Source organism: Pleurodeles waltl, chromosome 12 (genome assembly GCF_031143425.1).
Source record: "Pleurodeles waltl isolate 20211129_DDA chromosome 12, aPleWal1.hap1.20221129, whole genome shotgun sequence".
NCBI lineage: Eukaryota > Metazoa > Chordata > Amphibia > Caudata > Salamandridae > Pleurodeles > Pleurodeles waltl.
In genome coordinates, this window is record NC_090451.1 from 667,750,944 (window position 1) to 667,777,381 (window position 26,438).

The 26,438-nt window shown below is 42.5% G+C and overlaps 1 protein-coding gene across 1 annotated transcript in view; it reads right to left on the reverse strand.

Moving 5' to 3' along the window:
• Positions 1 to 4,935: 4,935 nt before the first annotated feature.
• Positions 4,936 to 26,438, reverse strand: part of LOC138267177 (uncharacterized) — a 51,093-nt gene continuing 29,590 nt past the window's right edge. The window contains exon 4 of the mRNA XM_069216028.1: positions 4,936 to 8,426. Within this exon, the coding sequence (XP_069072129.1) occupies positions 8,346 to 8,426 (81 nt within the window). The 3' untranslated portion in view covers positions 4,936 to 8,345. The remainder of the gene's footprint in view (positions 8,427 to 26,438) is intronic.

Here is a 26,438-nt window from a genome sequence, read left to right on the forward strand (position 1 = left end):
AGTACTTGCTGGATGATGCAGTGTGGTATAAAGGTTTCACCCATCCAAGAGCCTGGATCTGTGAGATGGGCATGGCGTAGATCCAAGCATACCCATAGACAGAATCGTGAGGTGAATCACCGAGTGGAAGTACCCCATGCTTTAGACTCTTAGGCAAATTCTGACATCACCATAGGTGAAACCATCAGCCAGAGTCACCCTAGCAAGATGGGAAGTGACAATCAACCTAGCAATAAACGCTGATATAGCGAGGTATTTTCTCCTAACTTGTTTGCAACTTCATTTCGCTGACCCTGATAGTCTAAGCTATGAATTGTGGTTCTCTATGACCACGGCTGCTGGAATTATATGATGTGCGGCATCTGCATTTTCCTCATAATTATGTATTTGCCACATAATCTGTCATCTGCTGCATAATCTGCAGATTTCACCAAAAAATCGTTTTGTTGTCAAACTGATCAAAACCTACTTAAAACGTGGTGCCATATGTTACCGCACAGTGGAAGGTTCTTTACGAATATTCAGTAATTTCAGTACACCAAATACTACATAATGACTATCCACATCATTCCAGTGCACACCATGCCACATAATTCCACTACACATAACTCCCCTCAACATCACACAATTCCCTGCCACACAATTGCACAACAAACAAGTGCATTCCAGCCCACGGAATTCCACTCCACTCCATGCCTATCCACTCCAATTCAAAACACACGACTAAAAAATTAACAATACCAATGCCAAGAGCTCACAAATTGCTGAGACCGATTGGCTTTGCTAACGCTTGGGTTGTTGGGAGGGGGGTTTGTGGCTGTTCACCAGTGGCTCGTGAAGTAACAGTAGATGTTATAGCACCAAGGATAATGTGCTGCATGGCTAAATACTTTTATAAGGTGCCAAAAGCGTTACCTATTGGCTAGGCCCAAATGCTTGTTTCTTAATGTAGTTGCTAAATGTTTCATTACACAGTCACATTCATTAAGCTTTTCTTTCTAGTCTTCCATCTTATTCCAAACAATTTTTGAGCAGACTTTGCACCTGTCCATAAAAATACAGCTCTCTCTACGGCCACATACGCCTCTACCTACATCTTATTAACCTCTATTTAAATCCCACGAGAGGGGCTCTTTGTAACAGCAAGGATGCTGCTGGCACTGCAACTGCCTCCATAATATCTGCGGTACAGTTTTTGGTTCTAGGTTTTGTTTTTTTGTTAAAGCTGCTAGTTGTTTTTCAACGGAAACCGGGAACCACCAAGTTTAGCATCACTTTTAGTGCTTTGATGCCATCTGGTGTCAAACAGTGTAATTGCAGCCTGTGCCACTAAGCACTTTTCTGTGATGTATTCTCCCATAAGGGTCATAGTAAATCAGTTAATCTGCACTTGAAAGCCTTGCACAGGGTTACACGAACCAAGGGACCCAATCCCAATCCTTATCGACTGTTTCTGTCTGTTGTGTAATAGATGGCAGCAGGTGTGCAGCTGGACTTTGAGCAGTGTCTTGTTTCAGTGCAGGTGCCACCGTCATAATGTCCTCTTATTCTTCGACAGTGAGGCAGAGTTGTGCTTTCTGAAAGCTCAAGTATCAAAACTGTGGCAGCAAACATCATTGTGCATATTGATGACTTAAGAATCCATGTTCTCTCCTAAAGAAGTGTACCAAACAAGCTCTTGGGTTTACATCATGAAACCCTAGAAAAAAGTCCGGTTGGAGCCACATCCCTTTAGACAAAAGTTTCAGGAGATTTTTCATTAACACTTTCGGTACCCATGCACTGTCCAAGAAGGAGTCTGTGTGCTAGTTTATGGGAAACTGTGGTGTTTTAAGTGCATGCAAATAATACAGAAAATCCATCAGCTAGTATAGGAGTTGTACCGTTACAGCTCAAGCAACCACTATCCTGTACTTACTAGTATGTGATGCAGACAGTACAGTATAGCAAACAGCCCTGCCCACCAATGTAGGATGCGTTTACAATACAGCTCGAGCATCACCTATCTCAACTTTCTTTTCCACTGCATTCATGTCAAAATGAAGCTTGGAACTTAGGGGTGCCAGAACGAGGCTGGACACCTGACAACATCAACCATACAAAGCACTGCAACAACATTTAAAGGAAGCATAATATCTTGTGCAGTTGTCACACCATTGCTGTTGGAAGACAGCCCATGCCCTGCTTTCAAATAACCCAAGGTCCACCAACATGCTTGGTGAAAATGGATGCTGAAAGGTCCTGGTGCTGGCTTCCAAAACATACACAATCTCCCCTAGACATGGCTGGACAATGAAAAATAAACTTCATTCACAGTGTCAATGGCAAAAGCCAAAGATCCTAGACATCCTGCAAGTCATGCATTTTCTTTACCGCCCCTGTTGCACGGTTTGTTGTCACCAAAGACCCTATAATTAACACTATACATATGAATTCCTTAGTAGAATTCTCCCTTTTCACCATGTACAACAGGAATAGGCCAAGCTCAGACAGTCCTGATACATTTATTAACCCCATTCTTTCTTGACTTCTCTAGGCAAGGCTCGGGACAGTATGAAACTGGCTTGCAATAACCATGCACTCCACGATAGATTTCATGCCCTAAGTGAAAAATCTTCATTCAGTTGATCTTTGCCATTGTCTGAAGAACAAAGAATCAAGGTGTGTTAAATCAACACTGATAGCCTTTTTATTTGTTATAATCAAAGTTTAATTAGGTGCAAATATATCTCCAGCCATACACATTCTTGACAAGGAGTGGGACTTGACTGTGAGGAGGGGTTTGAGTACTGGGAAATTGCCAGGTGAGAGAAATAACGAAAAGTTACTTTAAAGCACAAAGTCAAGGAAGTGATCTTGCAAAGGCAGTTATAACCGAGAACAAAAGTAGGAATCAAAGACAAAAGGAATGAATGAGAGAAGGAAGGAAATACTTTATAAGCACTGGAAAACCTCATCACTTCTAATTTTCAAGAAGCAAGAGAAAGCACTGATATAAACTAATTTTTTACCGATTTTAAGAACATCAGAACCCACTGAAAAAAACACTGTAATTCACAGAAAAAAGAAACCGAAAACAGGAAAGCTTAAGTATAATACAGGAATTTAACTTAGAAACTCTTGATGTTCTGTTAGTTTTTGTTTTCTCCTTCAGAAATGTTTAAATTAAAACAACATTTATGTTAAGCACAATATGGCACTGAGTTAAACTCTGCGATGGAAGTACACACATCAAGATCATAACTAGGCGTTTTCCACTTTGAGGACTTTCTTTCTTTGTCTGCTTGACACACACACACACACACAGCCCCCCCCCCCCCCCCCCCCCCCCCCCAAGAGCCTCAGTTGCACTGTGTGCAAGGGAAGAGATCTTGCTCTTCTTGCTCTTCTTGCTCTAAGCCTACAACTGCTCTCCACCATGAATGCCAGCAGCGCTTGTGAATGGGTTCACCTTCCCCTGCTCTCCCCTTCTTGTTTCACTGCTCGTCATCGTGCCTGCAGTCTGTAAAATATCATGTCCTGCCTCAGTGGTACTTGCTCTGGGCTTTCTCTGATCTCACCTCCTACCGCGATATCGGTGCCGGATCTTGCCATCCCAAGGCTCAGGCTAAATGATTTCTGCGACCATAAGCTTTCTGAATAATAGCGTCCCCTCCCTCCTGGTGATAGGAAGCTCTCCTTTACCCTCCCAACTGCAAGGCAACTCCAATGGCATTCCCATGCTTAGGCCATGTGTGCAATGGAAACAGCAACCATGAAGCATATAATTCTGGATCATCTGTCTTATCTTCTGGCGCTGGTACACAGGACCTGTTTGATTGCACGTGAAATCTTTGAACACAGTCCTGGCTGAGGAGACCTGTTCCCACATAAGCACCTCGCCTGCTTCCTATTTGAGGCCAAGAATATCCCGTCAAGCAGGCTGTACTGCAGGCTTCTCCAATCCTGTTTGGGCTTTATTACTGCTCATGATGTCCAAGTATGGAAGTTCTCCCCTCTGATTTCCCTTTTGACACTAGTTAAGGCTGGCCCAGGTGGATGTTAATGGCATCATCTAGGCAGCCATGTCCTAAGAGAATGTTTGAGGGGAAGGTTTGGGGGGGGAGGGGGGAATTCACTTTGGCTGGTGAAAGAGATGACTTAACATGGAATGACCTTGGCTATCTCTTCCAACCCTGGCATGCCTAACTTTGGGGATGGGAGGTATATGTGAGAACTGGCTTGATCAAAAGGACAATGCCTGCCCTGCGCAATAAACAGTCATCTTATAAACAGTCATCTTGTGCATGACATGTAGAGTCGAAATGAACTCCCAACTTTCACCTGTATACTAACTACACAGTATGCCGACACACTCCACCATGCATGCATATAGATTTCAGGCGAATATTCCCTTGGATTGGCTCCTGAAGGGAGCCGTCATCATCCGAACAATGGAACCCAGGGTGTCAGTGTAGGAACACATTTAGATGAAGTATTTCTGGGTCCATGCACAGAGAAGGGAATTATTCTAACATTTATGATTAGCAATGAAGATTCCTGCGATGCAGAACCAGGACTGCAGGCAGGCTTTCCTTTCAGGTTATCTCTGTAAAAACTCGTTTGTGCCAAAATTCGCTGAGACAGCATGTAGTGAACTTGATTTGTTGTGTGGACATTGGACGTACTACTCTCTAGAGGGCATCTTTTTAGGCAGATGCCAATTGCTGACTAGCAAGTCAGATGGTGGTCCATGATTTAGTCTCTTCATTATATTCTCTGGATGATTTTAGTAAATAATGTAGTAGGTGGAAAGATCACTGGTAGCTAGCAGTGAATTTCACCACACAGTTCACCTATTTCTTGACTGTGACTGCCTTGATGGTGAATTGTTGGAAAGTGCCCTTTTTGCAGGGTTATTCCCAAACCTTTTGCCTCTGACCTCCTGTTTTGGACTGTGTTTTGCATTTCGTTTTTTTGCTGGCCTTAGGACTCTGAGCACTTTAGCACTGCTGACCAGTGCTAAAGTGCAAGTGCTCCATGTCTAAATTGTATTGGTGAGTGGTCTATCCATGATGGGCATATTTTATTTTCTAGTAAGTTTCTGGTAAAATGCAGTGTGTGTGTGCCCAGAACCTGCAAATCAAATGCTATTAGTGGGCCTACAGGACTGATTGGCCACCCACGAGTAGCCGTATAAACATTTGTCAGGCATGCCTCTGCAGTGTCTCTGTGCAGTTTTAAACTGCCATATCGACCTGATATGTGCACCCACTTGCCAGGCCCAAACCTTCCCTTTTGCTACATATAAGTTACCCCTAAAGTAGGGCCAAGGCAGCCCCGTGGGCAGGGTGCAGTTTATTTAAAAGGTAGTATATGTAGTGGTGTGCTTTACATGTCCCAATTGTAAAATACTACTAAAATCACTTTTCACTATTGCAAGGACTCTCTCTCCCATAAGGTAGAATGGGGATTGCCTTTAAATATATTTTAAATGTAATTTCCCATTGAGAGCAGGTAGAGTTAAGGAGTTTGGAGGTCTCTGAACTCACAATTTAAAAATACTTTTGGTGAAGTTGGATTTTGAATTGTAGGTTTGAAAATACCACTTTTAGAAAGTGAGCATTGTCTTGCTTAACCATTCTGTGCCTCTGCCTATCTGTGGAATACATATCTAGGTCAGGATGACAGTTGGGCTGGTTGTGTTTTGCTCTAGACAGCCACACAAAGGAAGCTGAGGTGTGCCCTGCATTTAGTGATGGGTCTTCCTGAGCGAGCTAGAGTGGAGTGAGGAGCTGACACTGGCATTTGAAAAGGGCTGTGCCTGACCTTACACAAAGCAGTTTCCAACCCCCCAGGGGTGTGTCTAGGGGCAGGGAAAGGCATGGTCTTGTGCACTACAAAGACTTCTGTTTCAAATGTGCTTACTTAAAAGGCAGAAATGGCTATAAGTCCTGGACGTTTGACACCACATAGTTAGAACACTTCTGAACTAAGGACATTGTGCCAGGAAGAAGAGCTGGATACTGTAGGAGAGACTGCCATGCTGCCTGTTGCTTTGCTGTGCTGCTGCTGCTGTCCTTGGAATGAAAGGACTGGACTTGGCTTTCTACATCTTGCATTCCAAGGTTCTTCAAAGGCTTAAACTGAGCTTGCCTCTTGTTACGAAGTCTCAGGGACATCAAAGACTTCATCTGCCAATGCCTGAGCTCTTCTGCTGAGAGCCCTGACTTGCCAAGTGGTGCCAATTCCAGTCCCTGGGCCCTTGGAAGTGCATCCTGGTAACCTGAAGGAGAAAATCCATGCATCGACATGCTGCAGCTGAAAAATCGATGCAGCGCCTGTCTCTCGACTGCAGAATCGATTCAGCGTCTGTTTCACTGTGGTTCCATTAACACAGCGTGTCTGGATTTTCCACGTATCATCCCTGGGCATCAATTTCTCATCAACCCCGCACCGCAGTAAGAACTGAGGCTATATGTCTGGAAATCAACGCATCGCCTTACCTGTGAGGAAAGGATCGACACATCACCTCCCCTGCCCGTAAGGAATTGATTCATAGCCTCACCTGCGAGAAAAGAATCAACGCATCACTTCCCCTGCGCAGTAAGGAACCAATACATCGCTTTGCTTTTTCGGCCTCTTAGCTCCCGATGCCGCAACATCTTTGTTTTGACGCATCCCAGGTGTACTTTGTGTAAAAAGTGATATCTTCACTTCTGTATGTTGAATTTTTGTCGCTTTGATCTTGTACTCCGATAAATATTGGCTATTTTTCTAAACTTAAGTGGAGTCCTTTTGTGGTTTTCACTGTACAAATACTTTACATATTGCCTCTGAGGTAAGCCTAACTGCTTGAGCTAAGCTACCAAGGGGGTGAAGCAGGGGTTATCTTAGCTGCGACTCCCTTACCCTGACTACAGTGAGGGCCCCTACTTGGACAGGGTGCAAACCACTGCCAACTAGAGACCCCATTTATAGCAAGAATGTTTGGGGGGCAAGCACCTGAGTGATTAAGATGATTGACTGCAAATGCACTTGGCACCAAGGCAGCTTCTCATGGTCTCAAATTCAATGGCTGCCTTGGCATCAAGGGCAATGTCAATGATGGCAAGACCCTACTTCATCACTGAATGGTGAACAGTTGTTACAGATGGCAAACTAATGGCAATATTCTAAGATAGACCTGTCATTGCATATGGGGCGTGCTCGACAAAACCAAGTTTATAAAGAAATTCTTAGTGTTTCTTGGCAGGCGATTCAGCCCAAGGTGTTGTATTGTTTTGCTTCTAAATGTAAAACGACTCTCTGACATAGGAGGAATCCCAGAAAATGTATCCAACTTTGAGAATTCTCCTGTCTTTGCTAAAGAATAGTTTCACTCCTGCACACTGTAGCTGCCCATATCATGGTTTTCAGAAATTTAGAAGACTTGAGTATCAGTCCTCTGCCTATCTTTCTACCACCCTGTGAACACATCTTGAACGTGCTGGAACTTTGTGATTGGGAAACATTAGCATGTTTCAAAACAGTGCAGACACCATTAATAACTGCAAGAAAAAATAGAGAGTGAAAATAGCATTTAAGGTTAGTGTCCTGGGACACATACTGGGTGGGCCAGAAAGTGGTCTCAAAGTGAGATCAACTATTACTATATGAATACTACATGAGTATTCACAATGTTTCATTTGAAGATTTTTTTTTTGTTTCCTTTTTAGACCACATAAAAATAATGATATAATGTTTGAAAGCCCTCAAACATACCAGTGAGCACTCAGGTTATTTTACTGACTGGAAATATAGTAAAGACCCTGTCATGAAGAAAGCTATGTCTTTGTCATTTTTTTCGTATTATACTCTCAAAGCAATAACATTTATACACAAACAGTAAGCAACTGTATTTTACGATTAAAAAGCCACAGTCATTAAATACTTGAAATTTAATAGTTACATGTTGAGTTTTGATGCACCATTTATATTGTACACTACTGCAAAGTCTGATGTTTCTTATACAAAAATACCAGTGTTTGACAACAAATACCATATAGAGTTTTTGTGCTATTTTAACATGTAGATCTGGTAAAACTGCACTGGTGAATCGCATCAAACTCAGGTTTTAATGTGTTTTCTGCTATACAACATTAAAATGGATGGAGAGTGATCCTGAATACATATTCAGGAGGCCAAACTGGAGCTTTCATAAATATATTTTCTGAAAGGCACTCGGTGGCATCCGACATTAAAGACATTTCTCAGCAGGTCGCATTGGAAATACAATTTTTTTGTGAATGTTGCATTGGATTCCAGGGAACTGGCGGAATAGCAATGGTGAGCATAGATTTTGGGAGAAAGTCATGGTAATGATATCATCTTCTGATAGTGCTCTGCTTTCTTTTTGTACTTGCTTTGGCTGTGCTCCTGCTCTTTGCTTTTCCTGTTGCAGTGCCCTATTTAAAAGAAAAAATTATTGCATTAATTTCAATGAAAATATTTTGCAAACAATGAGGAACAAGGAATGTGGCTTTGAGCCAATTTCTATATTTAAACTAATGCTGGAAAATTCTCACTAATATGCCACTGCTGTTCCCAGTCCATAAACGAGTGATCCAAAATGTTAATTTCAAAACTGTCAGTTTTACATTTTTCTATTTAAACTGTATTGTATGTTAGTATTTTCTAATAAACACAGCACAGAACATATTTGTAAACATAAACATTGTGGGCCTCATTCAAGAAAATAAACCTCAAAATATTGGTTTAGATTTAATAAACCATCTGTGCGTAAATTCATCTATTTCCTTTTTTCCAATTCCACATAGAATGCAGCTCGAAATCTATATCATTTACAGGTTTTCAGACATACTACTAGGAATCACAGGTTACAAAATTTCCTTTGTAGCGTATTCCCACAGTTCAGAGTAAAAATTCCTCAAATAGAGATTTTTTTTTCCCCAGTGAGGAAAACATTTTTCCCATTGGAGAAAGCTCTTCCATATATCCTCGGACATCATGGGTTGATTCCGTACCCTTTAAATCCTGGAAGGGAACAATAACCTTATATTTGAGTTAAGCTGCAACCATTTCCAGGGTATAAAGGAGCTATACTAGAGTCTAAGAAAGAGCTCAATAATACATTTGTGGGTGTTACCCAATCATCGGTCCACCCCTTGAGTGGTTTTGACAATTGAGAATTATCCAACTTGAAGACTTACAAAAGTGATCTTTGACTGTGGAACAGAACATCGCCAAAATGATGAATCACATAGTATCAAATACATTCCCATTCCTGAACCATAAGCTCTTACTGCTTACTTGCTTTTTCATCTACAGCCACCTCTTAAGCCTCACTGTTTTGATACTTTTTTATGATGGATTTTTCTTGTCTCATGTCCAGCCCGATGACAAATGGTTTTTCTGTCTTCGGTATCTCCTAGCACATCTTCTGCAAATGGTCAGTGAATTGGCTGTAGCATAATCAACTGTAGCAGCCCAGACAGTTCCAAACAAAAACAGCAAGCTAAATGGCCACGACACATTTGGGTGCTTACATTTTCCAATTCTCTCAATTTAAAAACTGCTTGTATAAGAGATGCAAGCTTTAGAAATTGTATTTTGGTTTCATACACGCGCGTAGCTAATTAAATGGTGGAGATAACAGTCAGCCAAGAAGATGCAGAGCAGGCAATGTTGTGTATGAATGCACTTTAGAGTCTGCTTACATGAAGGTATCCTTTTGCTAAAAGTGCAGGGCCACAATGGGTTGTGAGAAAGAAGGGGCAATGAGCAGAGGCAAGTATTCAAATCTATACGAAACGCTACAAGAAAGACTACTTTGCCACTGACAATACAACTCATCCCCCAAATCTTGATTCAACAATGTTTTTACTTTTAGCAGAGTCCAATTATATAGTTTGAAGTAAAGAACAAAGATGATTGATCTCTGACCACGATCAAGAAAACGTATTTGCATAGTGTGTTAGGAATAGTTGGCTTACTCTGATTTTAGACACTTGAGAAAATGTTTTAATTGTATCAGAACCAGGGTATCCATTTGACAGTGTTCTTTTTTAATGGATATGACATGAAAAATGCATCTTCCTGAAAGGGTTTAGGCCTCTTATGAGAGGTCACGTGATGCAGTATCATACTGATGTGACAAAGGATGGCAGAGAAAAAAGTTCAGAAACTTAAGAAATAATTTACATTAGAAATCTGCTTTTTGAGCACTTGAGTTTGAATATTTTTCCTTTACAGTTAAAAATGTAGTCGAAAATGTTGTCACACCTGACCCACTATCCAACAATCTGTTTTAAATAGTCCTGATCAATTTATTGTTGATATTAATAAAAAAAAACAGAACATGACTGACTACCAAAATTAATCTATATATAAACTAGGCCTTAAATTTTTCCCCAAACTTGCCCAGAGGCCATATTGTTTCAAATCTTAATGTAATGGACATTACGTCCTTGGCTGCTTAGTCTCCTCAACAATCCTACCCCACAGATTGGCCATTTTTTGAAGCTGATGGGAGTCTGTGATTTTGCTTTCATGCATTTGTTACGCAAAAGGTATCCAGCACAAATATATGCTGTGAAACAAAGTGGATGTTTCTTCTCCAAAACTACATCAGATAAAGGTCTGCTGTGCTAAGATCACTGGCTTTCTGGAACAGGCAGAGTTGTTTTTTAATTTTTATAACTGATGGTACAATTTTCTTGTTTATTTTCTAGTTTCTGCCTACTTGCAGTTTGTGATGGAAACAGGTTAAACCCATGGCTGTACCTGAAAAGATATAATTATCTTAAGAGTAGAAAAAATTAGTAAAAGGGTCATTTGTATAGATCGCTCAGGGTTTTCCTAATCAAACTAATGGTTGGAATTAAAAAATATATATATAAAAATATGCATACCACATATTCATCTGTAATTCTTTGCACCAATGGCAATTTTACAAATGTAATATACTGTTACATCTGTGATAAACATTGTCTATAGGATACAAAATATGTGTTGGTTCCCCAAAAACATGTGATAACCAGAACCAACAACTGAGCTGCTACTTATAATGATTTTTTTATTAGTGTACTGACAATGCATAAATTCATGTACTACAAACTAATGGATAAAAATGGGTATGGATTCCTATGCATTTTTTAATGTGCCCAAAATAGTTTGGGATAATTGGTAATTTTGTACAACTCTGAATTTTGGGGCTGCCCCTACTATCATGTGATTCAGAGGGCATTTTGCAAAATGTGTACATTCCTTCACAAGGGCTTGCATTAGGAAGCCAAAAATAAACAGAAATTCAATAAATAACAAATGTCTAGTATCTTGTGTTCTACCACTTCTCCTAATAAAAATGGTACCCAACTGTGGCTGACACTATCTCCTGTGACGGGGAAGCACCCAAAAAGGCAACATGGAGACATCAAGTTTTTGTCCATAAAAATGGACCAATTTCGGCGTTGGGTAGCTAAGCTATTTGTGCCAGGACTTGGCCACCACATGGGGAAAGTTCCCAAACCCAGACAGACATCCAGGTGAGTGCATGACGGTGTGACTTGTGTGGATCCTACTATATTTTCTGGCCAAGAATGCCAGAACAAACTCTGGCTAAAACTGCACATTTTACTCACTTCTTAAGTGGTAAAGTTCTAAAATCTATGACCCAGCGTTCCCACACCTCTTCCGATAAAACGATACGCCACATAGGTGGCTGGGCATATTGCCTGTTACAGGAACTGGCCAAAAACGCAAAGTGGTTCATGAAGCTTTCAACATGAACATGTCCCCTTTTTAGTGCTACGGGTAGCCATGGTGTTTGGGCCATGGCTTGGCTGCTATGCAGGGAAACCTACCGAACCAGGCAATCGTTTTTTTTAATTAAACACCCAGTAGAGTCCAGGGTGGTATGACTTGCATGAATCCCCTTATGCTTTCTTACCCAGAATGGTCTCAAACTTTAGCTAGATTTATGCATCTTCTCATTTCTATGAGGGAAAGTTCAGAAATCCTCAGTGATCTGCAAAATGTATACCCCTAACATTCTCACCATTCTTCAGATAAAAACAGTATCCCACTTGAGTGACTATTCGTAACGCCTGCAATAGGTAAGGCCCCAAGAGCATTGTGGGAACTAGAGGGGAAATTTACCAACCCCAGATTTTTCTGAAAACTAGAAACCCAAGGGAGTCCAGGATGGTGGTGTTAATTATGAGTATCACACTTTGTTTCCAACTCAGAATGCTCTGCAAACTTTGGCTAAAATCACACATTTCCCCTCTTATTTTTGTGAGGAAATTTCTGGACTCTGGAGGAACCACAAAATTCCTCTCACTTAATGTTCCCACATTTCACCCAGTCCAAACGGGATCCTACTAGTGTACCTGGGCCTAGTGACTGCTACAGGAGCTGAGCAAAACTTGGAACGTGTGAAGTTAATGTGGTGTCATTGATTTCTTCACATGGTTACCGGTTTTGTCCATTTCAATGATATCAGTTTGGCTCAATATCACGGAGAAAAATGTATCAATGAAGAATCCCGAGAATTGTCAGAATGCAAGGTGGTAAGGCTTTGTCCATTGGATGCAAGTGTCCGATCTTTATTTTGAATAAATATGGGGAAAAATAAAATTTTGCATCTCATACTTTGACTTTTGAAGGACATTTTGGGTGTGAAAACGTGTTGGGATCCACACAAGCCACACCATAGAGGATTCCTGTGGTTCTCTAGATTTGAGAAAGGCCAAGGCTTTGAAGGGTTTCCTGGTTGCTGGTTAACCACAGCCCGAATAGTGCAGGCATCCACCACGGCAAGTGAGAGGAATCTGTGACTTAAGCAAATCTCAGACAGCCTGTATGTCAAAACAACATTAGAAAGAATACACATTTCCTCTTGGTTTCCTTGGAATTGTGTCTGGGGATGTCTTAGGCCCGGCGGGAGGGTGGGGAAAAAGTCCTTTGGGGTGGGACTGCATTCTGAAGCCAGGACAGACTGGCCACCATGTGATGGTTGCCTCTTTTTTTCCATTTGTACCCTGGCATCCAGTGGGCTTTCTGTACTCCACCAGAAAGGAACCAGATTAGAGGGTATTCGTCCAATCTTCCTTTGTGGGGAGATTCAGGGGGGCTATTGTTGGTAGTCAAGGTAAGCTCTGATGCCTGGGCAGCACCCCACACACCCAAAATATTTTTGTTATTGTTATTCAAAAAATAAATATTAATCCCCAGTGTTCCTTGGCAAGACCTGAAAAAGGGGATCTCTCTGGAACCAGTACTTCACTGATACCCTTCTTGGGGTACCTGGGCAATGGATTGTGCTGTTGATGTGAAGGTCATGTCAATAGCATCAAAGAAGTTAACAAACTGAGTCACTTCTCAGTGATGTAGTCTGGCAAGATTAACTGGGGCAGGAGCTCCACAGAGGTGCACAAGAGGGGTCTCTAGTTGCCCAACTTCATAAGAAAGTTGAACAGCCATTCCAGAGGATCTTTTGTTGTGTACTAAGCAACAAACAATAAGGTAACAATGTTGAGTTGTTGAGAACTGTTCAAATTAAAAGACGAAAAGCAACTGGATACTTTCTGGTCAAACAGACATGAAAAGCATTCAGATACTGGACTTTATTGAAAAAATAAATACTTTGGCATGTACATGCAAGCTTCGGTTCCTGCACAGAGACCGACTCTTCCCTACTTTGAACAATGGATGAGCAAAGGATCCAGACTGGTTCTAATGAAAGAAAAAAGGAGCTGTATTGACTTTGATACATTTTTCTGTGCCTTTCAAACACCCAATCACCCACTGTTAATATGTCCAGCTTGTGTTTATTCATTGCAAAAGACCTAGGCCCTCATTACAACCGCACCGCCAACAGGCTGGCGGTGCTTCCCATGGAATTACGACCACCGGGACCGACGGTTGTAAGGGGATTACAAGTCCCCCTCCCGCCAGCCTTTTCATGGTGGTATGAACCGCCATGAAAAGGCTGGCGGAAAGGGAGTTGCGGGCCCCCTGCCATGGCCCCATGGAGCTTTTCACTGTCTGCATAGCAGACAGTGAAAAGTGCGACGGGTGCAACTGCACCCATCGCACCGCCGCAACACCGCCGGCTCCATTTGCAGACGGCTCCCGTGTTGCGGCCAACATCCCGCTGCGCCGGCAGGGATCTCGAAATGGCCACCGCGGGAGTGCGGCCGCATTGGCGGACACAACTTGAAAGTTGTAATGAGGGCCTTAGTCTTGTTGGTCTCTTCCAAGGACCATGTTATCTTTCCAATTGTCTACACACTGTGGTTCATTAAGGCTTTCCTACCCCTCCCTACAACTTCTACCATTGCCCTCCACTACAGTGAATACAATCTATTCTTACATCTTTTAATCTTGCTGATGAGACAAAGATCATCTTTGATTGCAAAGACTTCCAATGCTTGCAACTAGAAATCCTCAGATATAGAAATTTACCAGTTGTGAGGTTATCATGTTCTCTGCTGCAGAACACGTAATCCACTTAGATGCATACTTAGGTTTGGAACCACAAGCAGTCTGACGTAAAATCCATTATAAACAGGTTCAGAATCAAAAGACTGTGTTTACCCTGACCCAAACTTTCTGCACTAATTTGGCCCTACAGTACCTGTCATACTATCACCTGGACTAACTATACATAGGCGCTCCAACACTCTCCTTCAACAAAATGCAACTGGGCCAAAACTGTGTGTGCAGACTTCTACTCCCCCTTGAATCATGTTACCCCTCTCCTGCACAGCTTTAACAATTAACTGGCTCTCATTTATGACCCTGAATGAGTTATAGCTCTGTAAACAACGTATGGATCTCTCCAAGGAATTTTAGGTTTCCACCTAAAAAAAATTTAGACTAACCGCCCTCAATGTTGCTTCCAATCTAACAACTAAACAAATTATAACTGGATTCTTTCTTCTTCATCCAAGAAAGAAACTCTGGACCTCACAATCCCCTCCCCCCACCAATATAATTCACTTCTGATTCCTTGTTTTATTTTTCCATTTACTAATCGGAATGCACTTCTTAACCAACCATGAACTATCACTATCTTGACCAATGAACTGAAATATATCAAATAATTTCTGACTAGCATAAGCTGATATTAAAACTAAACTGGTCAACATGTGAATCTTTGTTTCACTCTACAATAAAATACATAACAAGGCAGTTCTATTGCCAAATGAAAATACCTCTAAAGCAAATCTTGAGTATTTTGTGAAACTCCGTCTTCTCAAAATGAAATAGGTATTCGTTAGGTACACTGTTACCCCCGACAGGGCATCCTGGTGCTACTGCAAAGAATCTTAGTCCAATCCCATATACGCTGTGTAATAAGAGATCAAAAAAGAGCCCAATAGAACAGATATAAGAACACCTATATTTTTAAAGAAAATACCTATGCTTTAAGATGGTTTCTAAATGTCACCTCATTTCCCACTTGTCTCAGGGAAAGATGGAGCTGGTTCCAAGCTTTAGCTCCCAAAACAGAGAACGATCATTCATCTCTGGTGAGCAGTCTGAATTTAGGGATCTGTAAAAGTTTTGTATTGGTGTATCTTCGGATCTCATGCATGAAGCGATCAGAAAGATATTTTTGTCCAATTTGACAGCAAGCTCTAAAAGTAATTGCCTAAGATCAGTTTCTGCACCAATTGCCAATAAGGAGCCCTAAGCCACTTGGATATGAACTCTCACAAGGGGGTTTAAGCACCATTCAAGTGGCAGCATTTTGCACAAACTTAAATTTGTTCATTCGGTATCTGGAGATACCCTAATAAAGTCTGTTACAATAGTCAATCCTAGAGGTAATTAAGGCATACACCGCTGATTTCCTAACCACAAAATCCACCACAGGGTTCCAGACATAGAGATTTTTATAAGAAATAACTTTAGCATCAACTGCAAACAAGCACTGGTTAACAAAAACTTTGGAAATGTTTGGAAAAGTTAGGTCGGCAGCTCTGGCCCAAGATGGCAGGACAGAGGTTCAGGGCGCCTGAGAGGATACTTTGGACAGGTACCTGGCCAACAGAGCATTTTTAGAGCAAGATCCATACTTTTCAGTATGACCACCATATACAATAATGGAGTGGTCCTAATGATGATGTGGTATGCAGGTTCAATGTGCTTTGCAGTCCACCACAGTGAAGTCCAGTTGACTCCTCCATTCACAGGTGACTAGGAGACACTCTGGCCATGGAGTTCGGGGCCTCTCAGAGTCTTCTTTGCAGTGTTCCAAGGGCTGCCAATGCAGACCATGCTCTTCTGCAACACAGTGGTCACAGTGCAAATCTTTGGTGGAGGCTAATGTCCCTCTTAGGTGACGGATCCGGTCACAACAAACACTCTTGAGTCCAGCAAACACGGGTGCACTTTTTGGCTGCACTGAATTGTCCTTGTAGTGACTATGCTTCTGCAGTGGCACCCAAGGATGCGACTTGGGCTCCTGCAGCTTTAATGTCCCCAGAACTGTTCTGGGGGGCAGCCAAATGACCTTTGGAGTCTCTGCTTCAGTCAGGGGCCTGGGATCAGTGATTCCTTGAGTTAGGCACACAGAAAAGGATCCAAACTCCACTAGCCCAAAGTGTAGCAGGGGAAGCCGCTAAGGCGCTGCAGCCTCTCCTTGTGAACTTCCAACTGGTGCAGAGTGGTCTTTTTGTTGTCCAGTTTCCAGATCCGGCAAGTACTGAGGGTCAAGGTGCCATATTTGTCCCTGGAAAGTGCCCTGATTGGACCACGGGGTCACTCGCCAATGGGCTACTCAGTCCCCTCCTGCCTAGTGACGCAGTTCCTGTGACTTGTGGCATCTGGCTATCCAAGAATGGCACATTTTTGGTCCCTTCAAGAGGACACGATCCTTCCTCGCTCACACACCCACGGTAAAATCAGTTTGGGGCAAGTTTTCCCCTTTCCTGAGCCTGTCTCCACACTGTCTACAGCGATAAAAGGCATTCTACTCAGGGGTGTTGGGCCAGGTGGCCCATCAAAGGTGGCTTCCTCTTTAAGGCATGCCTCTGGGCTAATTTCCTAGAGTGGCCATCCTGGCAGAGGACGTAACACCTTGCTGTTGAGGCACTGCCTTTGTCTCTGGCCGGAATATCTTTCACATGTCTCCCCTGGTGGTAAGAAAAAGAGGAGAGGGGTGAGTAGAGCACAGAGTGGTCACTTTTCTGAAAGTGGCCAAGTATTATTAGTTGTATTAATTTTGATCTGAGCATCAGATCGCATTTAATATCAAAATTAATTTGATCCCTCACATGACCCAGTCTGGTAGTCCCAGTCATATGTTAGCCAGGTGGGAATGTCACTCGGTAACCCTATGTTAGCCAATGAGGCTACCAACTTGACACACAGCAAAACGACAATTTGGAAGTGTTGCTATCGAGACATCTCAAAAATATATGTCTCACTTAACAAGATACAGCTCTCTGCCATAGGGCCCAAAAGGCCTTCCCTAGGGGAGACTTTTATATAATATTAACCCCTTCGCAGCCAGGCCTTTCCCCCTCAGGTGCCAAGGCTTTTTTTGGCTATTTGGGGCAGGGCGCGCTTAGGCCCTCATAACATTTTGTCCACATAAGCTACCCATGCCAAATTTGTGTCCTTTTTTTCCAACATCCTAGGGATTCTAGAGGTACCCACACTTTGTGGGTTCCCCTAAAGGAGATTAAGAAATTAGCCAAAATACAGTGAAAATTTCATTTAAAAAAAAAAAGAAAATGGGAAAAAAGAGCTGCAGAAGAAGGCTTGTGGTCTTTTCCCTGAAAATGGCATCAACAAAGGGGTTGCGGTGCTAAAATCACCAGCTTCCTAGCTTTCAGGTACAGACAGACTTGAATCAGAAAACCCAATTTTTCAAAACAAATTTGGCATTTTACTGGGACAAAACCAAATTTTATTATTTTTTTGTGCTTTCAGCCTCCTTCTAGTCAGTGAAAGAAATGGGTGTGAAACCAATGTTGGATCCCAGAAACCTAAACATTTCTGAAAAGTAGACAAAATTCTGAATTCAGCAATGGGTAATTTGTGTAGATCCTACAAGGGTTTCCTACAGAAAATAACAACTGAAATAAACCATTGAAATTGAGGTAAAGAAAACAGCCATTTTTCTCTACGTTTTACTCTGTAACTTTTTCCTGCGATGTTAGATTTTTGAAAGCAATATACTGTTACGCCTGCTGGACTCTTCTAGTTGCGGCAATATATAGGGCTTATAGATTCATCAAGAACAAATAATAATAAATAAATGAATAAGAATAAATGAGCCTTGCAGTGGGTTTTTATTCTATACCGGGTATACAGCAATTCATTTGCTGAAATATAAAGAGTGAAAAATAGGTATCAAGAAAACCTTTATATTTCCAAAATGGGCACAAGATAAGGTGTTGAGGAGCAGTGGTTATTTGCACATCTCTGAATTCCGGGGTGCCCATACTAGCATGTGAATTACAGGGCATTGCTCAAATAGACGTCTTTTTTACACACAGTCTTATATTTGGAAGGAAAAATGTAGAGAAAGACAAGGGGCAATAACACTTGTTTTGCTAATCTATGTTCCCCCAAGTCTCCCGATAAAAATGGTACCTCACTTGTGTGGGTAGGCCTAGTGCCTGCGACAGGAAATGCCCCAAAACACAACGTGGACATATCACATTTTCCCAAAGAAAACAGAGGTTTTTTTTTGCAAAGTGCCTACCTGTGGATTTTGGCCTCTAGCTAAGCCGGCACCTCGGGAAACCTACCAAACCTATGCATTTTATTAAACTAGACACCTGGGCAATCCAAGATGGAGTTACTTGTGGGGCTCTCACCAGGTTCTGTTGCCCAGAATCCTTTGCCAACTTCAAAATTTGGCTAAAAAAACACTTTTTCCTCACATTTCGGTGACAGAAAGTTCTGGACTCTGAGAGGAGCCACAAATGTTCTTCCACCAAGCGTTCCCCCAAGTCTCCTGATAAAAATGATACCTCACTTGTGTGGGTAGGCCTAGTGCCCGTGACAGGAAATGCCCCAAAACACAACGTGGACACATCACATTTTCCCAAAGAAAACAGGTGTTTTTTTACAAAGTTCCTACCTGTGGATTTTGGGCTCTAGCTCAGCCGGCACCTATATGGAAACCTACTAAACCTAGGCATTTTTGAAAACTAGACACCTAGGGGAATCCAAGATGGGGTGACTTGTGGGGCTCTCACCAGGTTCTGTTACTCAGAATCCTTTGCAAACCTCAGACTTTGGCTAAAAAAAACATTTTTTCCTCACATTTCAGTGACAGAAAGTTCTGGAATCTGAGAGGAGCCATACATTTCCTTCCACCCAGCGTTCCCCCAAGTTACCCGATAAAAATGATACCTCACTTGTGTGGGTAGGCCTAGTGCCCGCAACAGGAAAAGCCCCAAAACACAACGTGGACACATCACATTTTCCCAAAGAAAACAGAGGTGTTTTTTGCAAAGTACCTACCTGTGGATTTTGGCCTCTAACTCAGCCGCACCTAGTGACACCTACCAAACCAGTACATTTCTGAAGACTAGACACCTAGGGGAATCCAAGATGGGGTGACTTGTGGGGCTCTCCCCAAGTTCTGTTACCCAGAATCCTTTGCAAACCTCAAAATTTGGCTAAAAAAACACTTTTTCCTCACATTTCGGTGACAGAAAGTTCTGGAATCTGAAAGGAGACATAAATTTCCTTCCACCCAGCGTTCCCACAAGTCACCCGATAAAAATGGTCCCTTACTTGTGTGGGTAGGCCTTGTGCTAACAACAGGAAATGACCCAAAACACTATCTGGACACATCAAAATTATCAAATACAAAACTACTGTTAGAATTCATTTTGAATTGCTTCGTTTCTTTTACACGTGTAAGTTTGAGCTTTTGTTGTCTCTGAACGCACTGTCTATCACATATGTTATCTTATGTATATTTGTTTAGGTAAAATAAGCCTGGTTCCACGCCATGGGCTTGCAGCTGGTTTCTTTCCCTAACTGGGGCACTGTATTCATTATAATTGTGTGTTCAAATAACTAACTGACCTCGGCTGTGGTATTTTGGGGAGGGAAAGGCTGATATCTATACCTTTGAACAACGTAATCCTTTGAAGGGTCTCAAGAATGTGGGGAGTCAGGCAGCTGCAGAAGGGAGGCAAGGACAAGACTGGGAATGGAACAAGTGTGTGGATACTGATTAACTCCTTAAAAATATCTGTATGACGTATATCATTAGTTACACATTTTATGTATCCTTTGATGTATGAGTATAAATATCACTGTTAAACGCTTTATGTCAGCACACTTTACTTCGGGCCTGGGATGCCAGTGGTAAACCTGTCCTCTTTGCTGCAGCAAAAATAAACAGACCTTTGGTCATTGATTTTTCACTCCGGCTCTCCGTGTCAAAACTCCTTTGTAAATGCATTTGTAAGTATCTGCAAATATGTGCATTTGACAATTTGGCGCCCGAACAGGGACCTTCCAGTGGATATCTTCAGTAGCTCTGTCACGAGACGTGCTGCCAGTGGGGGGACGCCGTTCCGGAGGTGTAGATTCCAGGGGCCCCTGCACAAAGACTTAGTTTCTGAAGCAGCTGCATCTTATCCACCGGGCAGGTTTCCCCCCGTTTTCTCATGATGTCCCAGCGAAGTCCCTGAAACATCGGTGTTTATCTTGACGGATTAGTCTGACACGGGCGGCCGGAGAGAAATCCAGGAAAAAGCAGATAGTCAGGTAAGACTGTTCCTCGCTGGCTATTTGTCTGCTTTAACTTGCATTTGAGAGAATAATTGTTTTTGGATAACTTATCATTTTTGGGAATGATTAGTTCTTGGTAAATTTGCATTTGTACAAGGTACCATTTGACAATTTGTATTACATGTGTTTTTCTTGTTTGAGTAATTTGCCCAGGCCTGGAGCAATTTGTAAGTTGGTAAATATTTGAAAAGGTTTTCTTTCGTGCACATTTGAAAAAGGGTTTTTTTTTTCGGTGCAGGTTGCATTTTGAAATTTGGTGCGTGTTGCATTTTGAACAAATTAAAAGGTTAGATATGGGAAATAAGAAATGTTGGCAAGGGTTATGTCTTTGTTTTCGCCGAAATCATGTGCCACGTTTAGATAAAAAGCAACCCATTCCAAAAGAGGGAACACCAGGGTGGGACATGTTAAAGGATTATGGTTTAGAGAATAATTTGTATAATAGTATATGGCGCAAATATACTAGACATTGTCCTGACCTCCAGTGGCCGGAGGATGGGTCTTTTGATTTAAAGAAACTAACCTACCTACAGGAATGTTTGTTTCATAAAAAGGCTAGACAACATATGTTTGAAGTATACAGAAAATGGGAAATTGAGGCCACCAAAAGAAAAACGAAGTCAGATAAACTGTTAGAGAAGGAGAACCGGAGAACCATCATGCAGAAAGCCGCCCTGTACCACCATTCCCAAACCCAGAAAAGAATTGAGTCTGAAGATAGAGTCCATAGGGCCCAGGTGGAGGGAAGTTATGTATCAAAGCCAACAGAACCCAAACATGCATTAGAGGAAGATGAGGTAATGCTACAGCTGTTAGATAATAGCCCTACTGCACCTCCACCTTACACACCCCCTGCAGTAGCCCAACCTATCATGGGGGCACAGCAACAGCAGCAAGGGCAAGGGCACAATTTGGGAAATCCAGGTGCACCACTACAGCAGCATGTGCCACAGCCACCACAGCCTCTAGCTCAAGCCACCCAAATAGCCCAAGTCCTAATCCCTCCGCCACCTGCCCCACCACTACCAGCCAACACTGCAAGGTTACCAATAATGTCCCCTGCCCCTAATACCCCAAATGGACAACGCCGACGGTGCACAGCCACTCACTCACTTTCACCCATATGGAGCACACCTATGAAGTCGATTTCGCCCCCTGGTACCCGCTCCACTATTGGGGATTGGGAAAAACGGGTTATCAAGGATCAGTCAGATAACTGGATGTCACATCTTATTTACACCCACACCGATATTATGGACACAATACAACAGATGTCACATTTTGGACAGCAATTAGCACTGTTGTATATGATTGAAAAATTGGAGAGGGATTGGAAGTCTTGCATTACAGATTCTACCCCTCTCCCTTATGAACAAGAATTAAACCAATTATGGCGGGACAGTAGGGCTTGTATTCTTGATAGTAGCAGCATAAATGAGGGAGTACGCATTTGTGTCATAGCCAGGGAAGATGTTCTAAATAGATATGACAAGGGGTACCCAATGAGGGAAGTGCACCCTGATATGCCCACTGCAGCTGCAGTCGCAGCAGCAGCTGCCGCCGGACAGCCAGCTCCCGTGCCGGTGGCCCAATTTGTTCATATACCATGGAAAAGGGAGGAGGTAATGGCTATAAAGAAAGACTTGCCAGACCCTCGAAAGAATCCAGCTGGATTCTATCGGGACCTTAGAACTGCCATTTCCACCACAACCATGACTCTCAAAGACATTGACTATTTTTTTGGTGTTTTATTGGGTCCTGAAGTTTGGCATAAAATTAGAAGAGTAGATGATGCACCTACTTTGGGAAATACATGGGGGGGTTTAGAAGCACATGAAGCACAAAGGGCACCAGGAACCCTGCCGCATCAGGATATTTTAGATTTACCTAATCGGATATTGACTAAGTTAGAAACTGTTATACCTCTTCAGACTGTGGATTGGGGAAAGCTTGCCACTTATAAACAGAAAATAGGTGAAGATGTCCCAGATTATTTTACTCGAATTGAACAAGCGTTCATAGATTTTAGCGGTCAAGACCTCGCCACCGTAACAGGTGTCACACTATTTGTAGAACGCTTTGTTAATGGCCTTCTACCTGAAATATCACAAAAATTAAAAGCAACAGAGAGTTCGTGGATGACGAAGGGACAGGCAGAGATTTTGCAGATGGCGCAATACTATGAGAGCAGGTACAAGGAAGAATTAGAAAAGAATGAGAAGTCAGTAAAAGAATTGAAGAAAAAGGCATTATTACAGCAGGCATACCCTCAGCGGGATGCAACCCCTCAGCAAAGGGGTGGCCCACCAAGGGGACGGGGAAGGGGTCGAGGCCGAGGTACATCTGCACCACCCCAAGACCGCCGATTAAATATCAACCAATGTGCCTACTGTAAGCAGGATGGACATTGGCGTGATACTTGCCCATTACTGGAAGGAAGGCAAAGTATGTCACTTCATAGAGGGAACGCGGCAGGTAATGCACGAGGACGAGGAAGAGGTAGAACTGATCAGAATTCGCAGAATGAGAATCAGGTCCCGCGTAACACTAATATTTTTGACAATGCATTTGAACGACAATATTATGCTGATGATTTCTTTTCTGAATCCTACAATTATTAGGACAGCCACAGACAGGGCCAGGGGCGAGTAAGTATTCCTGTAGATCAAAATGGTCCCTACATTGATGTAAAAATCGAAGGAGAGGGCCATAAGTTTCTTCTAGATACTGGTGCCACCAGAACATCTATTGCACATTCTGCAGTCCCCGGGGCTCCCCTGTCTGGGCTTCATACCACATCAATTGGGATTTCTGGAATCCCCGTGGTGAGCCCCATCTCAACACCTATGAGAGTAACTGTAGGCCCATTTACAGTACACACGCCACTCTCTTTAACATCAGGTTGCAATGAAAACTTGTTTGCATTAGATTTGTTAAAGAAATTAAATGCAGTTATTCACTGTTCAATGGATGGTGTCTATGTAACTATGGATAGTGTTTCCCCAACTCGGTGCATGTTCTCACAGGAATACGACTTACCCCCAGAGCTACAGGAAATAGACCCTCGCTTATGGGCCAAAGGCAAGAATGATGTAGGCATTATGGATATCGACCCTATTGTAATAAAAATCAAACCAGGTGCCCGGTTACCTCGTGTTCCTCAATACAAATTACCTAAATCAAGCGAAAAAGGGCTCAAGGCAGTCATATCTGATCTTGTGCATGCAGGTGTCATAAAGGAAATAGTGAGCAGCCCATGTAACAGTCCAATCCTTCCTGTTGTAAAGAAACGAAATGATGCTAATAGATTAGATGGTGAGCAATCATTTACTGATAACACAGTATATCGATTAGTTATTGATCTCCGAGAAATTAATAAAATAGTAATTCCCCAGTTTCCCGTGGTCCCAGACATGAATAGTCTTTTCACCATGATCCCACCCTCTGCGTGTTTTTTCACCGTAATCGATTTGAAGAATGCTTTCTTTAGCATTCCAATTGCCGAAGAATCTCAATATTTGTTTAGCTTTGCGATTTTTGGTAGATCATTCGCGATGACAAGAATTCCACAGGGCTTTGTTGAGTCCCCGAGCATATATAGTCAATGTCTTAAACGTCAATTAGACCAATTCGATCCACCTACAGGCTCTGCGTTGTTGCAGTACATTGATGATATTTTAATTGCCTCAGATTCCATGACACAATGTAAGACTGATACTGTTGCATTATTACATCATTTAGCACCTCTGGGCCATAAGGTGTCCCTTCCAAAATTGCAGTATTGTAGAGAGGAGGTCACCTATCTAGGACACCTCCTCTCTAAGGAGGGAAGGAGATTACATCCAGACAGAATTAAATTGGTTCATACAATGACTGCACCACGCACCCCTTCTGAAGTCCGAGCATTTTTGGGATTTACATCTTTTTGCAGACAGTGGATTCCAAATTTTTCACTTATAGCAAAACCATTGACTGCTCTGACACTTTCAGATGTGCCCTCTCCTGTACCTTGGACTGACAAATGTGAGGAGGCTTTTCAAGAATTAAAAAAGGCGATGTGCTCTGCTCCTGTATTGGGTAATCCGGATTACAGCAAACCATTTGTTTTATTTGTGCATGAAAAGCATGGCTGTACATTGTCTGTTTTGACACAGGCCCAAGGTGGGAGACAACGCCCTTGTGCATACTTCTCTTCCACCTTGGACACTGTGGCGCAAGCTTTGCCTACTTGTCTTAGAGGAGTGGCTTCTGCAGCAGCTGCGGTGAAACAAAGTGAAGGGTTTGTTGGTGGCAATCCGCTCACTGTGATGGTTCCTCATGCCGTTGATATTTTGTTAAACAAGACACAGACGCAGCACCTCACCAGTGCTCGTCTAACGGGTTACGAATTAACATTGTTCAGTCCAAATATTACTTTGAAGCGGTGCAATGTCTTGAACCCAGCTACGTTACTACCCCTCCCTCAGGACAATGTGGAATTTGATCATAATTGCATTTTTGCCACTGAGGAAGAAACTAAGGGACGGGTAGACTTGACAGACACTCCCCTATCTGACCCACAGGGAGAGCTGTTTGTAGATGGGTCTTGCTTCAAGTTACCAGATGGTACGACCACTGCAGCCTATGCCGTCACCACAGTCAAAACAGTGGTTGAATCTCATAGAATCCCGCAAAATTCGGCACAGGCTGCAGAATTAATTGCCCTCACCAGAGCTTGTGAAATAAGTGAACATCTTAGTGTTAACATCTACACTGATAGCCAATATGCGTTTGGAGTAGCTCATAATTTTGGGCGACTCTGGGCGAATAGAGGCTTTATCACGTCACATGGCACTACCATCCAGCATGGCAACTTGATTGTGACACTTTTGACTGCTCTCAGTCTGCCCCGTCAGGTCGCAATCATTAAGTGTAGTGCCCACAAAAAAATTACTGATGATATAGGACGAGGAAATGCTTTTGCAGATGCTACAGCGAAAGCAACAGCACGAGCACCATTTGACAATGCATATGTTGAGAGTAGCATCAAGGGAGAGCCCCAGTACGAAGTATTAGAAAATACCATGCAGTGTGTGAGAGATATTCAAGCAGAAGCAACAGCAGAGGAAAGGGAACAGTGGGAGAAGAACGGTAGACTAGACAGTGAGGGTTGTTACACAGATGACACAGACAGAAGAAGATGGATGTTACCTAATTGCTATGTACACGCTATGGTTACTATGGCCCACAGTCCTGCACACATCAGTGCCCAAGGCATCAAGACAACTTTGGACCATGTTTGGAGTAATCCTCTGATATCCAAAGCTGCTAATAACCTGGTTAAAAGTTGTATGGTGTGTGCAGTGCACAATGCAGGAAAAGGGACCCCTACGCCCCCTGGTCACTTTGCCCCTCCTGATCTCCCTTTTGAAGCTATACAGATGGATTTTATCCACATGGAACCGTGTAACAAACTGAAATACGTGTTAGTGGTAGTATGCATGTTTTCAAAATGGATAGAGGCCTACCCATTAAAAGACAATGGTGCTCTCTCTACCGCCAAAATATTACTAAAAGAATATTTTCCTAGATACGCCTTGCCACGATTAGTCTGGAGTGACAATGGCAGTCATTTTTCTAATGAGGTAATGGAGAAGGTCTGTACCGCCCTTAACATCAAACATCGATTTCATGCTGCA